Genomic DNA, 18,963 nt, shown 5'->3' on the forward strand with positions numbered 1-18,963 from the left:
CTCATGCCCCGGAACTGCCGTGCAAGGCCCTCTCCAGCACCGCCCTTGCTCACCTTCCCAGCCTCACCACTCTCCTGCTTTTCACTTTAGCCATTCTGGACTCATTGCAGCTTCTCAAAATTACCGTGTTCCAAGAAGTACCCATTTCAGCTCAGATGTAGAGCTTGTAAAGAACGTCACTCTCACCCTTAAAACAGGAAGAAAACGGAACAGAATACAAACTAATGCTGAAGTGCCAAGGCAAACACTAACCACACGGCTGGAGAGAGTACAGACACCTGCGGGGAGAGATAAGACTCAAGCACCTGCTTCTCTGGACGGGGGACGAGCATGAGAGCAGAGAAGACCAAAAGCCCAGAATTAAGAAACTTGATACCTTCTCAAAGGTTTTTCCTGCAGGAACTCACCCCCACCCCCACCCCCACCCCCAACCCCCAAGTGCTCACAGGCAAGATCAGGGAAGAATCCTGAGACCACTTGCCTTGGCTAGTGGGGGAGAGGAAAACAGCCTCTACTGAAATCTGCTCAGAGCCACATCCCCTACATCTCCCCTCCTAATCTGCAGGAGGAAGGGCAACAAAACCCACTTTGCTTTGTTTCTTAAAATATTCATAAAATCAACAACACAGGTACTGACATCAGTGTCCAGCCCTCAGGAAGTGTTATTCTCGCTACAACACTGGTGAAATGCAGACACGTTCTAGGTGCTGGGTGAAGAACCGAAACAAGCAATGGCCGCGTCCGTACTGAGCCCCATCTGCTCACAGAAGAGCCAGATGACAAACAAGAAAAACAGAAGCGCAGACACAACGTCTGTTAATTACTGCTAAGCGTCTATGGAGGTGGGCAGAAGCCAACTACTGAGAGCGTGGGTAGTCATGGAGGGCTGGGCAACGTCAGACCAGGCTGGCCTGTGATGGTCAGCTCAGCTGCAACCTATGCAAGGATCTGGAAACAGAGACTTTCCTGCACTGTGAGTAGCAAGTGCAAAAGCCCTCAGGCACTACGGACCTTCTCTAAAATAAGAAGATGGCCAGCCTGATGGAGCAGAGCAGCCAGGGTGGGGAAGGAAGGGGCAGAGTCATACATCCAGGGTAAGAGCTTGGACTTAATCTGGGGTCTAAGGGGGTTTCAGTTTTTCTTTGTAAAGGACAAACGCAACACAGCCAGCCCTTCCCGGGCTCAGCAGAGTCTGGCAAGCCTGGGCGGCTCCTCCAGGCACCTCGACCCTCTTAGCCCCCCCGCACTCCCTCTCCTCCTGCCTTCTTTTCTCCCACTTACCAAACTACAGTTTAAAACATTTCCTTTCAGGTTGTACTCCTTGGACAAGAGAAAATGTGTTTTACTCAACTGTGGAATCTTCACATCTTAACCCCAGTCATCAGTCTTAATACACACAGTAATACTCAGAAAAAGAAAACTTGTACTGGATCAACAAAAGCAAAAGAACAGGTTAATAAATTCTGGGTCCAGGAACCTAGTCTTCTGCCTATCGTTGCTTTACTTTAAAAAGGCCACAACTGTATCAGCAGTAACATAAAGTCAAAACACTCTTTGGCACAAAAGGAAAGGAATTTCAAAACATAAAGGTCTTCTCAGTGGTAGAGTCCCTCCTGTTCACTATGGCAAAAATGCTCAAAAGCGCTACGGTATCTTTCCTGACTATAACATGAACTACTTAACGCTCCTGGTACATTAGTTGTTTTTCTTAAATGTACTTCACTATTTCATCGACAGAACAGTCTGGGATAAATCTCATATGCGCTAAAAGCAGCTTCCTTTGGTCCATTACAGTCCCTTCTCCCCCTCAGCGTCCTCCCCACCTGACCCTAAAACCCCGGTCCAGCCGACATACACACAGCGGCATCTGCCTTGGTAATTAGAAAATGAGGGACTAGGTTATGCTTTAATGACATCTTGGGCATGTACTGTTGCATAACAAACTAACCCAAAATGTAATGGCCTTGAACAACCACCGTTTTATTTATTTGCTCACAGTTCAGCAATCTGAGCCCTGGGGGGAGTTCTATGTGGCAACAGCCAGACCAACTGCAGCTGGAGGACCCACTTCCAAGACGGCTTATTCCCATGTCTCTTAAGTTGGTGGTGGCTGTCAGATGGGGACCTCAGTTCTTATTGGTTTGATTCTCCTCCACCTGGGTATCCCAAGCTTCCACCTCCCATGGTGGCCTCGGGGTGATAGGACCTTGGCATGGTATATGTCTTCCAAGGTCAGAAAAGCAGAAGCTGTCAGGCTCCCTTAAAGCTCCAGCCTGGAAGTTCATATCTTGTCAGTTAAAGGGAGCTGCAGGGTCAGGACAGACTCAAGGGAAGGGCACGCGCGATACAGGTCATGAACGCAGGGAGTGGCCACTGGGGGGCGCACTGCCCCAGACAAAAAACGATGAAGCAGTCATTTATCAAAAAGTTTTAAGAGTCTCAAACATCACGGTCTTTTCTAGGCCTAGCAATCACCTGCCTGCCTTCCCTCCCTTAAGAGGGGATGGAGGTGGCACTCTCTGAAGGCAGGGACCCTGAGTCACCCGCCGTGTGCCTCGGCCACAGACGAGAGCCGCACTAGCTCCCAACAGGAAGCAGCATTTCATGCGCTGCGAGTGACTGATGACTACCAACCAAAATCAACGTCCAAAATGTACCAATCGCTATCCAAGATTTAATTAAAACGAACCCTAAAGTATACCACACAGGCACAGATGGAGGGAGGCGTATTTTGGGTACATGGTCCTAACTGTCCAACATCTTGTAATTGAGCGTTGTATAAAATCTACGTGTTTATTAAAAATGATTAAAAAGGCATCTGACAAAGACTAAAATAAGGAGGTACTGTAATACATAAACAATGTAATTCATTTCTGTAGAGGTAGGTCTGAAGTAGGATGTGAGAAACGAGAGGATATAAAGAAATAAAAAAACCTTTGTTTGCATACAGTATATGTCTCAAGTTTAATGAAGAGCTAATAAATTGTGAGAAAGGAAGGTGGTGAAAGGAAGCAGGTCCACCGGTGCAGTCCATGGAGACTAAGTGTTCCCCACAGACTATCACGCCCAGTGTTCCAAATCTTAAGTTAGGCAGCCAAGAAGGATCCCTGGCCCCTGCACTACAGTTTATATGCACATAAAATGGATGTGAGTGTGTGTGCATATATATGTATGTATACATTTATTTTAAAATGCTACACCTGATCTACCATTGGGTAATAATATTTCGATCCTTACTTAGGTCAAGAGATGCATCATTAACGATACTGGATGTAAAAAAACAGTACCAATTTGAAAAGACTGTTCTTCTTACGCCCATCTGGACGGGAGCTGCTCTCCCCCTGTCCCGGTGCCGAGCCTGCGCTGGGCACGGGGACGGAGCGGCTCTGCCGTTTTCCTGCTCATTTCGACTGCATCTACAGTGGCCCTGAAGTCGCAGTCTCTCTTGCAACAATCTTTGTCCACTGAAAAAGGTAAGTGAACTAAAACTAGTAGATGCAATCCAAGAATCCATATGCAGGCACATACACAGCTATCTGCCCCAATTACTGAAAGCAAGTGAGCGATGAAAACCTGGGAGCTTCTGCCTCGGAGAATCCCCTCTTCTACTCCAGCATCCTGTCTCACTGTGCACACAATTGTCCTGGACTCACATGTGCCAGGTAATAGGACTAGTGTTAACCTGTGTAATAAATATTAATAAAGCTTAATCTCTTGAACAGGAGCATGGGCTCTGGAGCCAGATTTCTGGGGTTCAAATGCCTGTTACTGTGTAATAACATTTAGCAAGTTACTTAACGTCTCTGTTTTTTAGTTTTTCATAAGTGAACAGGAGATAATCATTCCTTCCTCCTAAAACTGTAAAGATTAACACGTGAAAAGTTAATACATGTAAGGCCCTTAGAACAGGGCCTGAGATGCAGAAACCATACGCTACATACATACATTAAAATAGAAGTTCTAGCATGTTCTTCTAGCACCCAAATGTAAGGTTGGACATCACATCCCTCTTTGGAAAACGTCACCCCATATTCTCTTTCTAGACCTTACTGGAGAGGAAGAATTAAACTGTCAGGAAACACACTTGGTTCATCACCTCCACATTCACCTAATTCCTGCCCAACGGCAAGAATGAAAAGAAAATAAACGAGGTTTGTTTTACCTATCTTCTTCTCTTGAAAGGAAAAGACCAGATCACTACTTTCACTAGCTTTACGAGCCATTTTAGGTTCCAATAATTTAACCACTCACACAATGATTAATTAAATAAATCCACCGCTTAGTTGGTATTCAGAATACTGATCTCATTTGAATTAAGCCAATGTCATAAATGCAAGACTCCAAACAGTAGTAAACCTAACAACAAGCTTGGGAGCGTGGCATTCATATGAAATGGAGCAGCCTCTTTGGTAACAGAACACTTGTTTCTTAGGATCGTTAGTAACTGAGTCAGGCTTTGGATTACTGACAATAATTTTCACGATTCTGATAATCACCTCTAACAATAACAATCACTTTTACATGAGAACTTGAATTTCTAGGGAATAAAAGTCATTCCAACTTGTGTTTAAATCAATCATTCCTAAATGTTGAGGACTCAAAAAAAAAAAAAAAGTAAGATCTTTTATAATGCAGAATATTTCCTACTATATATTCTACTTGTTTATTTGTACCTGTCATAAATCTTTCAGGGCTCCCTAGGCCATATAAAAATCTAATGCGCAAGTACAGCACTTGAAGGCTTTCCACGCTAGTCATCACCATTCCAACAAATGCTACAAACTACCATTCCCCATAATTAAATCATTCTGGCCCAAGAGTTACTCTGTCTTTCCCCCTGATCTCTGCTTGTTAACATCCTGAATTTATACTTAAGGACTACATTTAATTCCACCTGCAATTCTTTCTCCAGAAATAACTCTTCCTCACTCTTTTAAAATCTTGCAGTGTCCATCTATTTCTCTTATGTTAGTTCAGTCTTTACCCTATATTATTTAGTAAAATTTACTGTGGTTCTCCTGTTAGACTATAAATCCCTGTAGAGTAATTAGGACCCGTATTTTATTCATCATCCTTCCTGCATAATGATTTCTCAATACATACTTGTGAAACTAAAGTTTATTTTGCCCCAAACCAAATGGCATTAGTCAACATAGTTTTTATTGATTTTCTTTGCTGCAGAAATTATTGCAACATATTAGAGCTATATAAATATTATTTAAATTTATTAATTTGCCAACCAGAAATCACTAAGCATTATTGGTAGTGGTTGAGATTCTTTGGTATTGCTCCACTGACTGTAATTTTAACACAGTTATCTACTTTCAAATGGTAAACAACCCTACTTATTTAGACATCAGCAACCCTGAAAATCAATCAAGTAAAGTACACAAGTAACTTCTTCAGGAGATGACATGGGCAAAATCACACACACAGTGACACACCATCTGAAATCATCTACTTTATGTACTTTTTAATCTCTATATGCTCAAAGCTGGATTATGTTCTTTGGGCAGGGGTGGGGGACTGGGTGGACAGCAAAACAAATAAAACAAGCAATGTAGCCCATATATACTTAAGTTTGAAACTGTTAATCCAGAAAAATCCCAGACTGCAATAGTCTGGCTTCAAGTGTGGAGAATGGGATGGAGGATTTGAAACTGGATAAGAGGCTATTACAAAAGACCGGGTGATGGATGACAGTGGTCTAAAGTAAGGAGTGGCAGTGGAATGCAGAGATAGAAATAGATGTGAATTACTTTAAAAGTAGAAGTAATAAAGTGTATATGTCATTGTACTTCAAGAATGGAGGGGGAGAGGTAAATGAAGGAGAAATTAGTAGACAAAAATGATATGCTAGTTTTAGGCATGGGCTCTTAGATACAGGGGCTGTCTGTCATTCACTAAAATAGGAGCACAGGGAAAGGTCCAGGTTTGCCAAGAAGAGGTATGAAGTTCACTTATGGGCACATCAAAGATAAGAAGTCTGCAGGATATCCAAGTGGAGGTGGTCCAGTAAGTGTTTAGCCTGATGAGATGGGGGGGGAGGGGGGGAGAGAGAGAGAGAGAGAGAGAGAGAGAGAGAGAGAGAGAAAGAAAGAAAGAAAGAAAGAAAGAAAGAAAGAAAGAAAGAAAGAAAGAAAGAAAGAAAGAGAGAAAGAAAGAAAGAAAGAGAGAGAGAGAAAGGAAGGGAGGGAGGGAGGGAGGGAAAGGAAGATGTGACACATCTGGTGTCAGAAAGCTAGTAAATGGCAGAGCTAGTAGGCATAACAAAGAGGGGCTGACTTCTAAACCTGACTGCTTTCCCCTCTGTAAGTGTCTCAGTATCAATGTATATACTGTGCCCTCTGTTTCATGTAATTGTGTGTCAATTACTTGTTTTGATAAAAGTTCACAGTTTGGGCCATTTAATGAATTTCTGCCATTTTACTCCACTGCGGGGGTGGGGGGTGGAGGTGAGGTGGGTGGAATCCTAGAAGAGAGGGGTTAAGCTTTGTTCAAATTTCCTGTGTCCAACAGTACAGCTGTGCAATTTTCAGGTGATCCAACTGGGAGGTCTTCATGGGGCCCAGAGCCAAAATAAGCCGTCCAATAACATTGAACACATCTAAGCCAGTAACATATCGCTAAGCACTAAAGTTGTTTTACCTTTTGGCTCAGCAACACACTTAAGAGACCGATCCTCCATCACCTCTCAAAAATAAGCAGTGATGCAACAAAAGATTTACACAGAACAATATTCATCACGGACTTTAATTTCTAAATGCACTGCATTGTGACCAAAGCACATATAGTGGTAGCATTTCTACTCTTTTAAATGTAATGAGGTTTTGGGGGACCTATAGATAACCAAATTTTCATTTGGCTCAATAAAATAGTAATAACAATAACACCCCCTCCAAAAAAAACGTGAGTAAATTCTGTCACAAGCCCCCTAATATATGCATTGCTGTTTCTGAAGTCCACTTAACAACCTTAAGTTCAAGGGCTGCTTTCTGGGTCAATAATCAAGCATTTTAAAAGAGAAGAAGGGAAAAGTCACAGCATAAGATTTGAAATTCCTTCACAGTGTTTTTTGAAAGCTATCATATTCACAAACACCAACTTAACTTTCTAATTCTCATGACATAGGGGCGTGTATCGCAAGCCCTCACGGGTCCAGAGAAGACCTCTGAGAAAAGAACGAAAGTAGCCTCGAAGAGGCTCATCTCTACTTACAGCTGCGCTTTCCTCCCGCTCCCACTGTAAGACACGGGTTGTCAAGGTGGCAGAGGGCTGGCCTGGAAGGGGACTTGCGCTCAGTGAAGCAACGGACTGCGGGCCAAGACATCTTCCTAAGGCTCCGTGTTCCAGAGTGGCCTTTCTGCTTCCCCAGAGGGTCCAAGATGTAATGGATACCAGGAGGGACACTGACCAGGACTTGTCATAAACACATGTGTCTTTAAGTGATGATTTTTATTATCAGGCTTCCTCGACACCAACAAGTTTCAAAATCCCCCCTAGACAGCATTGTGGATTTCGGTAATGGCACGTAAGGACTAACAAACAAGTGCATTATCATTTTATTTCTACAGGTAAAGTATCAACTGGACACCAAAAATAAAAAGGATTTTCACATGAATCCTCTTGAAAAAACATTATTTGCCTCCAAAAATTAATTAGGAGTCACAGAAAAGGCCACTTTTAACATACCGATGTGACTGTCAAATATTTACCATTCTAGGAAAATTCTGATAGCCATGATGATTTCTATGGAATAGGCTTCCTTCCGCCCAGTAGTAAATTCGTGGGTTTTTAACTGTCTGCAATTCACTACAGGGGAAAAATGCAAGCCAGCTTTAAAAAGAAAGCTTCTCGAGCTTTAATTCAAACTCCAGAGGAAACATGTTTTATAAATACTTCGTTCTTCTCTCTCAAAGACTCTTAACCAAAGAACTTCTGTGAGACAGCAAATATATCAAATTTAAAATATGCACATAATAGGAAAATATTTAATGTAAGAACCCATATTGCCTAATATAAAGTTACTGAAAATAATATGTAAGCATTAGAATGCTGAGAGATTAGACAACAATTACCAAAGTATGAAAATTAATACATCTAATTTAAACCGGTAGAATCTAACTCAGTACACTAAATCTTAAAAACCATAATCATAGTACACAGGTATCTCCTAAGTTAACAATCTCGGGCACTTCTTTTCCCCCAAAATGGGAATCTTTTTTTTTTTTTATACTAATTATAAAAGTGACACCAAGTTATTATTAAAACATTAAAGTACAGAAACATGTAAAGTAGAAAAGAGCACATGATCCTTACCCTCCAGAAAATAACTGCTAGTAAGATTCAAGTTAGTTTTTCTTAAAATAAATGTTCAACTAGGGTTTTATCTGTCCTACATGTTGCTTTTCTTTCTTTTATTTAACAGTATAATAAAGACAATCTTACCATAGCAGTAGAGCATGTATGCATAATGATATATACAGATATAATTCAATTTCCTATGACAACTGACTTTTTAAAATGGTGCATAAGCCTTCTTTTACCCTAGCATGACTTTACATGTGGCATTCCATTTCCTGAAATAGTTTCCAATAATTAAACACCTGGAGAAACCCACCTCATACTCCAAAGCAGCTCAAAGGTCACTTCCTGTTCTAACTTCACAGCCCCCCCTTGGCCCACCCTACCTTATATAAGTAAAGTGATGAGGGATCAGCCTCCATTCACTGCTCCCTTATCACTTTATTTATAAATCCTCAATAAAAACCTGCACATCTTATTGAAATTAACCTGCTTAGCCAAGTACAACGGCTGGTAGTTTCTCAAATGCCCTCTGCCCTGTATCCCCCTGTCGTGGCCATCCCTCCATCTCACCCTGTCTTACTTCTGACCCCTACCCAGCCAGCTCCTTCAGAGCCTTAGGGAAGACTTCTCTGACACTGTCAGCATGATCCTCTGTCTTTCTAGAGCACCCCAACATTGAACGCCTCACACTGTATTATACTAAATTAAGTTATTCATCTGTATTCCCCACAAAACGGAGAGCTTCTTGTGACAAAAGGACATGTCTTAATCAGTTTTGTTTTCCAGGCACAATTCCTGGCTCAGAGAAGGCCCTTAATAAATGTTAGTATATGAATGGATAGATGGGATCAATGATGAAGGAAACAGTGAATTAAAGAAAAAAATCAACGTAAAATCTAAACCGCAAGGCATTTAAGGTCCTCACAGACAGGGTGCCGTGTGCCAATGTTGATTTGGCACTTAGATTAACTCTGTTACATCGAGTCACTGCCCAGAACCAAGGGTTAGGGTTTACCCACGGGGAAACTTTGGAGGACAATTTCTATAGCTTAAAGTCGTTAAAAAAAAAAATCATGAAACAGTGTTTATTTGCGTTTCACACTTTGCAAGCTCGCACATATGCTCAAGAGAGCAAATATATTTTGGGTTTGAATACTTAAAGACTCATGTTCGGTGTTTTACCATTGAAAGAGTGCTGAAATGGTTCATTGAGAGAAATTACTCAATTAATGGAAATCATTTTATTAGTTGGAGTTTCACAAACAGTGCTTCTTTCTTGCCCCAGAAGCTGAAAGTGTACAATAGCCTCAATTCCACACCAAGCTGCCTCTGCCCATTGCTATTCCAGAGGGGCAAGTACTGCCAGCTTCCTCCATCTCAGACTATTAACGGACACCAGCATGAAAGCTTTTTCTTAGAACTGATGCAAGTCCTGTATTAGCCTTTCCACAAGGCTGGCTTGAAACTCAAATGCTCAATTTGCTAAGCAGAAATATCCTTTTCAGCATTCTGAAAGCAGATTTCTAAGCAGCCTACTTCAGACATTAGGAGGACTTGACACGGACTCTGCTCTCTGTGAGACACAGAAATTATAATTCGTCTTCCCCTACTCTCATCAAAGCTGACACTGAAAAACAACATTTGAGGTTTTATTTCACATACTTAACTCATACACAACAGAGTATTAACTTCAGATTAATTATCTACCAGACTATGAACTCTTTAAAGTTGGGGATGGTGTCTGTGCATCTTTCTACCTAACTGCATATTGAGCACATCAAGCCTGGTGAATCAATTTATAAAAGTTTCCATAATCCATGCTGTGTTTAGTCATGAGTGTGTCTATAAAATGCTCACAACAGTTTTCTGTTTACTAAAATGTATTAATATATCTTCAGTTTTGTAAGTATGGCTGAGTAAGTTCCTAACAGGCTGACTGTCTCTAGGTAAACAACTAAAAATTCTCAAACGCTGAACAAAATACAAAAAGCAAACATCTAAAGCCTCTGCAGAATGCTCAAAAGCAAGGAGGTTCTACAAGGGAGTCAAGACTTGGAAGAAGGGAATGGCTGGGTGAATTCACTGATTGTAGAGCTTTTAGCTGCGTAGCAGAGTTTGAGGCAACCATAGTGCTGAAATGTGTGGGAGGAATACTAGAAATGAGAGTTAGACTTGAGGAGCCCCAAATTTTGTGTATAAAATCTGTCAGTCATGTATGCCAAAAATAAACGCAAAAGTCAAACTGAGAAGTAAACTGAGTTCTGCACCCCTATCCGACAGAGTCTGCATCTGAATCCAAAAATATCAACATCCCTCAAAGAAACATAACAGAATCCAATTTCCACAGTATAACACAATGTCCAGTATACAATCCAAAATTACTCAACATATAAAAAATAGGAAATATGTGACATTATCAAGATAAAAGAGTATCAATTCACATCAAATCTAAGATGACTAAGATTTTAGAATTAGAGACTTTAAAGCACCTATTTTAACTGTGCTCAATTACACAAAATATAACACCTGCAATAAATGGAAAATCCCGGTAAAGAAAAAAACATGTTTCCAAATACATATATTTATATATGAATCACATATAAATTCTGAAACAGATAAGTACAATACGTGATACAAAAATTTTATCTGATAGGCTTTACCAAAAAAATAAAGATGACATAGGAAAGAGTCAATGAGTTTAAGATACAGCAGCAGAAATGATCCAAACTGAAGAAGAGGGGGAAAAAACTAATAACAAAAGTGAACAGAGTCACAGGAATCTTTTCGAGAATATCAACAGGTTGAAAGTACCTGTAATTAGAGTCTCAACGGGCGGGGAGTGAAAGGATCAGAAAAAGTATTTAAAGAAGCAATACCTGAAATATTATGATGAAATAGACAAATCCTTTGAAAAACACAAAACAATTTTCACAAAAGATGAAATAGAAAATCTGATTAGTGCCTTGTCAATTAAAGACATTGAAGAACTTATATTTGATTCATATATAAATATATGTATTTGAAAAGAGTTTTTCACCACCAAACTCCAGGCCCCAGACAGCTTCACTAGTGAATTCTATCTAATAATAAAGAAAACAATAGCACCAAACTGACATGCATTTTTTTTTTGGGGGGGGGGAGGAGGGAAAGAACACTTCTATATGTGTGTGTGTGTGTGTGTATAAATTATAGGCCACTATCACTCATGAATACAGATGCATTTGAATCCAACAATGTATAAAAAGGATAATACATCATTAAGTAGGGTTTAACCCAAGAATGCAAAACTGGTTTAATTTAGCCAAATCAATCAATAAAATTCACTATATTAACATTATAAAGGAGAAACATCCTGTGTTCATTTCAATAGATGCAGAAAAGGTATTCACCAAAATTCATCACCCAGTCAGGATCAAATCTCTCAGCAAAACTAAAATAGAAGAAAACTTCCTCTACCAGATACAGGTCACCTACAAAAAAAACCTCACAGCTTTATCATGCTTAATGGTAAAATACTGAGTGTTTTCCACATTGCCTGAGAACAAGAGAAAACTGCCTAACGTCACCACTTGTATTCAAGCATTATACTAGAGATCCTAGCCAATACAATAATAAGATAATAAAAAGCATAAAAATTGGGAAGAAAGAAGTAAACTGTTTATGCAGATGATATGATTATGTACATAGCATATTCTAAGGAATCTATAAAACAACTTGCTAGAACAAGTGAATTTATTAGCAAGGTAGCAGAATACAAGGTTTATACTAGAGGCAAAAGGTTATAGTAGAGGCAAAAAAATTGGAAAACAAGATTTCGAAATACTTTACAAAAGTGTTCAAAAAACATGAAACACTTAGGAATAAGTTCAACAAAAGACAAGACCTCTACCCTAAAAAGTACAAAACACTACTGACAGAAATTAAAAATCTAAATGGAAAGATATACCATGTTCAAGGAAGGGAAGACTTAATATTGTTAAGATGTCAGAACTCCCTAAACTGATCAACAGATTCAATGCAACGGCAATCATAATCCCAGCAGAATGTTTTGTGAAAATAAAACAATAAATTTATATAGAATTGCAAAGGATCTATATGCAAGCAATCCTGAAAAAGGACAAAGTTGAAGGGACTACATTACCTAACTTCACGTCTTACTATAAAAAGCAACAGTAATGAAGATGGTATGGTACCGGCATAATGATCCATAAATAGATCAATGAAGCAAAACAGAAAGTACAGAAATAGACCCTCACTTAACACAGTCATCCAGTTTCCAACAAAGATGCCAACACAATCCATGGGAGGAAAATATCTTTCAGCAAATGGTACTGAAAAAACTGGATATCCATAGGAAGAAAAAATGAATTTTGACTGTCTTTCTCACACCATACACAAAAACTAATTTGAGATGTATCACAGACGTAAAATTAAAAGCTATAATGGTAAAGCTTTTAGGGGAAACACAGGAGACTATAACTTATAAAGGACTCTAACATTTCCTTGAGGTTGGCAAAGATTTCTTAGTTGACAGAAGGTAAAATCATAAAAGAAAAACTTGATACATTAGACGTCATCAAAATTTAAAACTTCTGCTTATCAAAAAACTCTGTTAAGAAAATAATAGGCAAGCCACAGACTGAGTCAAATATTCACAAAACGTATATCCAACAAAAGATCTGTAGCCAGGATATATTTAAAAAAAGCTCCTACAACTCAATGATAACAAGACATACAGCCCACTCAGGGAGCGGCAAAAGATCTAAAAAGAGAGTTCAAAATTGAAGATATATAAATGGTCAATAAGTGCATGAAAAAGTACACAAAATCATTAATCAACAGGGAAATGCAAATTAACACCACAAGAAAATACCAATGCCCTGTCAGAATGGCTACAATTAAGGAGACTGACAACATCAAATATGGATTTAGATATATGGAGCAACCACAACTTTGCATGCACTGTTCTAGAAATGCCACAAATACAACCACTTTGGGAAAAAAATTACGGCAATTCATTATAAAACTAAATACACAGCAATTTAAACCCTAAATAGTTACTAAAAATAAATGAAAACGTATGGTCACAAAATGTACGAAAAGGTTCCCAGAAATTTAATTATAATAACCCCAAACTGAAAACTGCCCAGGCAAATGGATAAATACATTGTGGTATTTTCAGGCACTGGATTATTGTTCTGCAATCAAAAGAAATTAACTACTAATATATACAACAGTATGCATAAATCATGTACATGGACACTCAGAGGAAAGAAAAAAGAAAAGCAGAGTAAAAAGAAGATCAATTTAGGCCAAATCTGAGATGATCAAGATTTTAGAATTAGACTTTAAAGCACCTATTGTAACTGTGCCAAATGTCATAAAATAACACAGTGAATAAAAATCAAACTTTTTTCTAGAATAATTAGGGAATATTTTAAGCATTTATGTGCCAAACCCTATGGCCAAGCATTTAACATGGATAACCTTATTTCTTATCCATCCAACCTTATCTTACAAACGAAGAAACTACAGCAGGAAGAAGTTGAACAGGCTGTCCAAAGTCCAAAATGTAACTCAGAAGAATAAATTTTAGAGTTCCGCAACTCACGCCAAACAGGAGGGACAGAATCACCAAATAAGGTTTCACCTGATTGTAAAAGTATGTGTGTTGGGGCATCGTGCTAAGGGAGAACACCTCAAGAACACACCAAACAGAACGTAAACGGAGCGTGCGCTCCCCTGTGATAAGCTCTGACACACCTGCAGTGCAGGCTCACGGTCTTACCTTAGGGAACTGTTTTACAGGAATCAACACTTTCTGTCCCAGCTTCATGTTCTTATTAATCACCACATCAATGTACTTTTCTTCGTCCTTGCCTTCTCCTTTGTGAAACTTTTCTATTTCTGTGGAAGAAAAACAGACAACTGTGAAGTGTCTGACTTAGAACTCCAGAGGCTGGGGGTTCTCCTTAGCTATACGGTGGCAAGAAACCCAGTACAGAATATGGACTTCAGATGGCTACAGTTTTTTCAGGTAATGACATATGTCCCATTGTCTGGATGATTCTCCACCAGTACAGCGGGAAAACGCACACACCAGGGCACTACAACGTGAAATCTCGATCGCCCAAGCTAATGGAAGGGAACAAACACAAACATAAAAATAGATTCTTTGGGGCCTTTTGGAATCCTAAGAAAAGGCCGATCAAATGGCAAAGAAAAGCCAGAAACTATTCTCAGCTCACCGACCAAGCACCGACATCCCTATTTATCAAACCCCGCCTGGCTCTCCAAGGCGTTTCCCATCAAGAATGGGTTCTCCAAGGTGGCATTAAAAGCCCTGGACAACCTTCTGTCAGTCGACCTCCCCAACCAAATCCTCCCTCCTCACAAGTGACAAGCCCAATTACAAGCTCATGGCTTTGTTAATGCTCTTGTCTCTTCTTGTGATGTTATTCTGATGATTTAAATGTCACCCATCTCCTTCGAGATTCAACCACATTAAATACTACTTTTTATGTGTTACGGTCCCTTTCCTCGACTGGGCAGCAGCAGCAGCAGTGGGAAAATCAGTCCCTCCCACCACGGTACTCACAAAGCACTTCATGCACAATGCTACTACCATTTCTAGCTTAGCTCTGCAGCTTCCGACCAAAGCTTCTAAAAATAAAGATAATTACTAAGTCTCCAAATGAGCTGATCATTTTGTTTCCTTTCTTGTATTATCCTAAGTTTTGATCCTGTAACACTGATCATTCTATATAGAATCTGCATGGGAACAATATACACTGAAACAGAAGTATGTGAAATGTAAACGTTTACATAGATAATTCTTGTTATTGTTGCTGGAAAAAATTCTTCCAGGGTACTTTTAATTTTGACATCTTTCTATAAAAATAAAATATACATATGGTGAAAAGTTAAAACAGTATCATAGAATATAAAAGTAAAAGAAAGTTTCCCCCTTACCCATACTCCAGAGGTAATAATAAAGAATGTTATATACTCTTTCAGAAATTTTCCATGGATAAATCAGCACACAGGCATGCACATATACAATCTGTTTGAAAATTGTAGAACTAACGGTGGATATGAGCTAAATTAGCTTTGTTTTCCTCAGTAAAAAGCAATAAGTCACATGTCACCTGCTCCACTGACTTCAGCTTTAATCAGTAGAAGAAAATAAATTCCACATTTTATTTTTATTTATCCATTTATGCTATAATTGGGAGTACCTTTAGCGAGTTAGAAGATTTAACAAAATTAGGTACACTGAAACTTATCAGAAAAAAGGATTTTTAATGTTATGTATACATTTGCCAAAATATCTAACTACCTATCTTCTTTTTAAATAACAAAGCATTCTTATAATTTTGAGAACTTAGATGCATAATTTAATATTTAATTCCCTAATCAGCACTCAAAATGTTATTCCTTGCATCAGTGATGTTTAACATTTGAAGTAACATGGAAAGTCATAAAGGTAAGATTAAAAAATTAGAAAAAATTATATATTTTACCATATATCAAAGTTTGAGATATATCTATGATTTTAAAGAGGAAAGTAAAATTTACAAGGAAAAATATATAAAATACCTCATTTCTTCTCCAGTCAACTTTGCAAATCTTATATTGCTAAAATACCTAGTCGTTACATTAAGCTTTGAAATATGATGAAATATAATATTTCACTGTTTAAGATTTATTTAAGAAAAAAGTGTAAAGCCCGATGTCATGTTAAAGCACGTAGGTCTGCATGTACTGGACCTAACACACCACATAGCAATGGAAAGAGCCCCATTCCTGTCACTGGCATCAAACAGATCTGGTTTTCAGCACAGCTCAGGCCCCTGTGACCTCCTGTGGTAACATTCAAAACTGCTCAAAACTTCTGTTTTTTTAGGCGTTGTTCAATCAACGATTTTGCATTTTCTGCTTGATTGAAGATTATAAGTAGGTTAATGTTTTTATGAAGTCCAATAAAGTAATATGCAAAGTAACAGAAGTGTACAAGATGATTTAATGAAATCTTGAAACTGTCCCTAACTGGGAGTTTCATATTCTAAAACTCAGGCTACTACCCCTCCGGTCTTCCTTAGGGAAGGGAAGGCACTGGACACCTACCAAGGTGGATTTAACCTTTTAGTAAATTGGAGCATATGAAGGTCAACCATAGAAAATCCAGCCAGATGTTCAAGGTGGAACACATAGGGGATCTGACTTTCACTAATCCCTAGATTACATTTGTTACATACAGTTTAATGTACCAATGCCATCTCCCAGTGCAGAAATAATAAGCAAATGTGTGATTAGGTTTTAGATGATGGAGGGGATTAAAAATGCTATGCTTTCAAACCATGGACACCAAATTTCTGTCAACCTGGAAATCTAGTGTCAGTTATGTCTTTTTTGGCTTTTGTTTTTCCATTTCTTTTTGTTTTTGTCTTGGTCCCGTACGGAGCCTCCCTAAGCAATGGCCACTTACATTTTAGCCTACCAAATATACTAAAATCCACTAATCCTCTAAAACACAGCAAAATAATCTTTGAATTTAAATAAGTTAAATTTCCAATGTAAGAAAAACTAGTGAATTTTCATTAAAACTGCTTAAGGGCTTCCCTGGTGGCACAGTGGTTGAGAGTTCGTCTGCTGATGCAGGGGACGCGGGTTTGTGCCCCGGTCCGGGAAGATCTCGCTGGGCCCGTGAGCCACGGCCGCTGAGCCTGCGCTCCGCAATGGGAGAGGCCACGACAGTGAGAGGCCCGCGTACCGCAAAAAAAAAAAAAAAAAAACTGCTTAAATTCTCTCACAGAATCAAACACATCTAAATTGACATTTTCCTTTGTCCCAGCAACTCCATTTCTACAAATTTACCCTACAAATATACTTGGATAGATTATAAAATATTACATAAAAAGTTATCCATTTAAAGCACTGTCTTTAATAGCAAAACACTGGAAATCATCTAAATGTCTATAATTAAGAACCTGGTTACTAAGCTAGGGCACAGCCATACAACGAAATCACATACAGCCACTTTACAACGTCAGGAAACTCTTTATGTTCTGATAGGAAAAGGTCTCCACCAAATAACTGTTTAGTACACGTACACACACACACACTGTAAAACAGTGTAAGAATATATGTTCATATTCATTTGTATATGCACAGAAAATAGCTCACTTCTTCTATATAAGAAACGAGTAACAGTGATTAACTGTCAAGGGGGAAATGCAGTGGATAAGAAACAGAAATAGGTCTTTCGCGGTATCTTTTACATTGTTTTAAAATTTTGAATTATGTGAATATTTTACCCTTCAAATTTTAAATCTTTAAACACTTTGGCAGAATTTTTTTTTAATATTGGAACAGAATAAAATAAGAATGTATACAGAGATTGCCATGTTTATATTTTGCGTCTTGGCTGAAAATCCAGAGCTTGACTCTCTCTTGATCATTCATTTAAGCTCTTCATTAAAATATTCTTTCACTGAAACTGTGATGAGGAATTTACCTGGACTGCCTATCCCACTTGAAGCAACAGACGTGTTTCTGGAAACTACATGCACAATATTTTATCTTGAGAATCCAATAATACTTCCAATGCAATGGGGTTCACATAGTGAGGGAGAGAGGAACAGGTATCTATCCAAAAAACACTGACTGAGGTCTGATACATTGGAGAAACTGTACTGGGTGCTGGGAAGAAAATACACAGAATATGTGGCATGTAAACAAATGAATTTAATATAATGTACACAGCGTTGCAGAAAAGGGACTAACAGCTTTGGAACTTGGAAAATTATTCAAAAAGGTAGCAAATGCGTGCTAAGTTCTTAAAGGATGAGGAACAGAGTTTGCCAGGCAAAGAGCCGATGAGTTCTTCTGTGAAGTAAAGTAACCCTGGGTAACACCAGTTCACATTACCTCATCTGACCAGTTAGACGGTGCAGTTGATACATGGAGTTTTACTCCCCCCCACCTTTTTCTCCTTTAACAGTACAAAATAGAATAAATCACACAAGTAATCATGACGAGCTCCTGCCACCGTGGAGCCAGTCAGTGAACAAGCTGAGACATGGACTCCATTTCCTCATCCCACATCCTGGGTTCCTGCAGAAAGAACCAGGGTGAGAAGAGGGGGTAGTTCTCTGCGGCCAACACAGAGGAGAAATGAGGGCAAAAGCATGAAAAGGCAGGCCAGGTTCTTAAGGTCAGCACTGATATACTAAGGGTCCTGTAACAACAGGGAGATACTGAGAGCTGTCAGCTAAGGAGTGAGGTGATGGGCACCAGCCTCAAGGAAAGGGGGGCCTGAGCAGAAATGGAATGGATGGAGTGTGGAGAGAGAGCGCAGATGACATCACAGCTGGATGATAAGACAATCTGTCCCATGAACAGCGCATGATGGATGGAACTAGAGGGCTTATTTCTATTTGGACAGAAAGCCACCAGAGAGGCAAACCCTTCGTATTCAGAGGAGGCATCAAGCCCACAGGACACCCGGGCTGGAGCAAACACACAGGCGTGCCTGCACACCTCTCCCCTCCCTTGCCCTCTACCCCTAACCTAATGCCCAGCTTTTCACGGCTTCTAAAGCACCAGCTCACCGAGGTTCAGGCTTCTGCACTTGTTCCCCAAGACTGGAACACT

At 39.3% G+C, this 18,963-nt stretch overlaps 1 protein-coding gene across 3 annotated transcripts in view; it reads right to left on the reverse strand.

The window, feature by feature from the left end:
- KHDRBS3 (KH RNA binding domain containing, signal transduction associated 3) overlaps positions 1-18,963 on the reverse strand; it is a 165,235-nt gene that overhangs the window by 98,308 nt on the left and 47,964 nt on the right. For all 3 annotated transcript variants that reach the window (XR_014297996.1, XM_082674876.1, XM_082674875.1), the window contains exon 2: positions 14,096-14,214. Coding sequence is in view for 2 of the 3 variants with exons in the window: in XM_082674876.1 (XP_082531002.1) it covers positions 14,096-14,214 (119 nt within the window). In the remaining variant the exon portion in view is untranslated. The remainder of the gene's footprint in view (positions 1-14,095; positions 14,215-18,963) is intronic.

The sequence above is a fragment of the Grampus griseus genome (assembly GCF_964374135.1).
Source record: "Grampus griseus genome assembly, chromosome: 17".
NCBI lineage: Eukaryota > Metazoa > Chordata > Mammalia > Artiodactyla > Delphinidae > Grampus > Grampus griseus.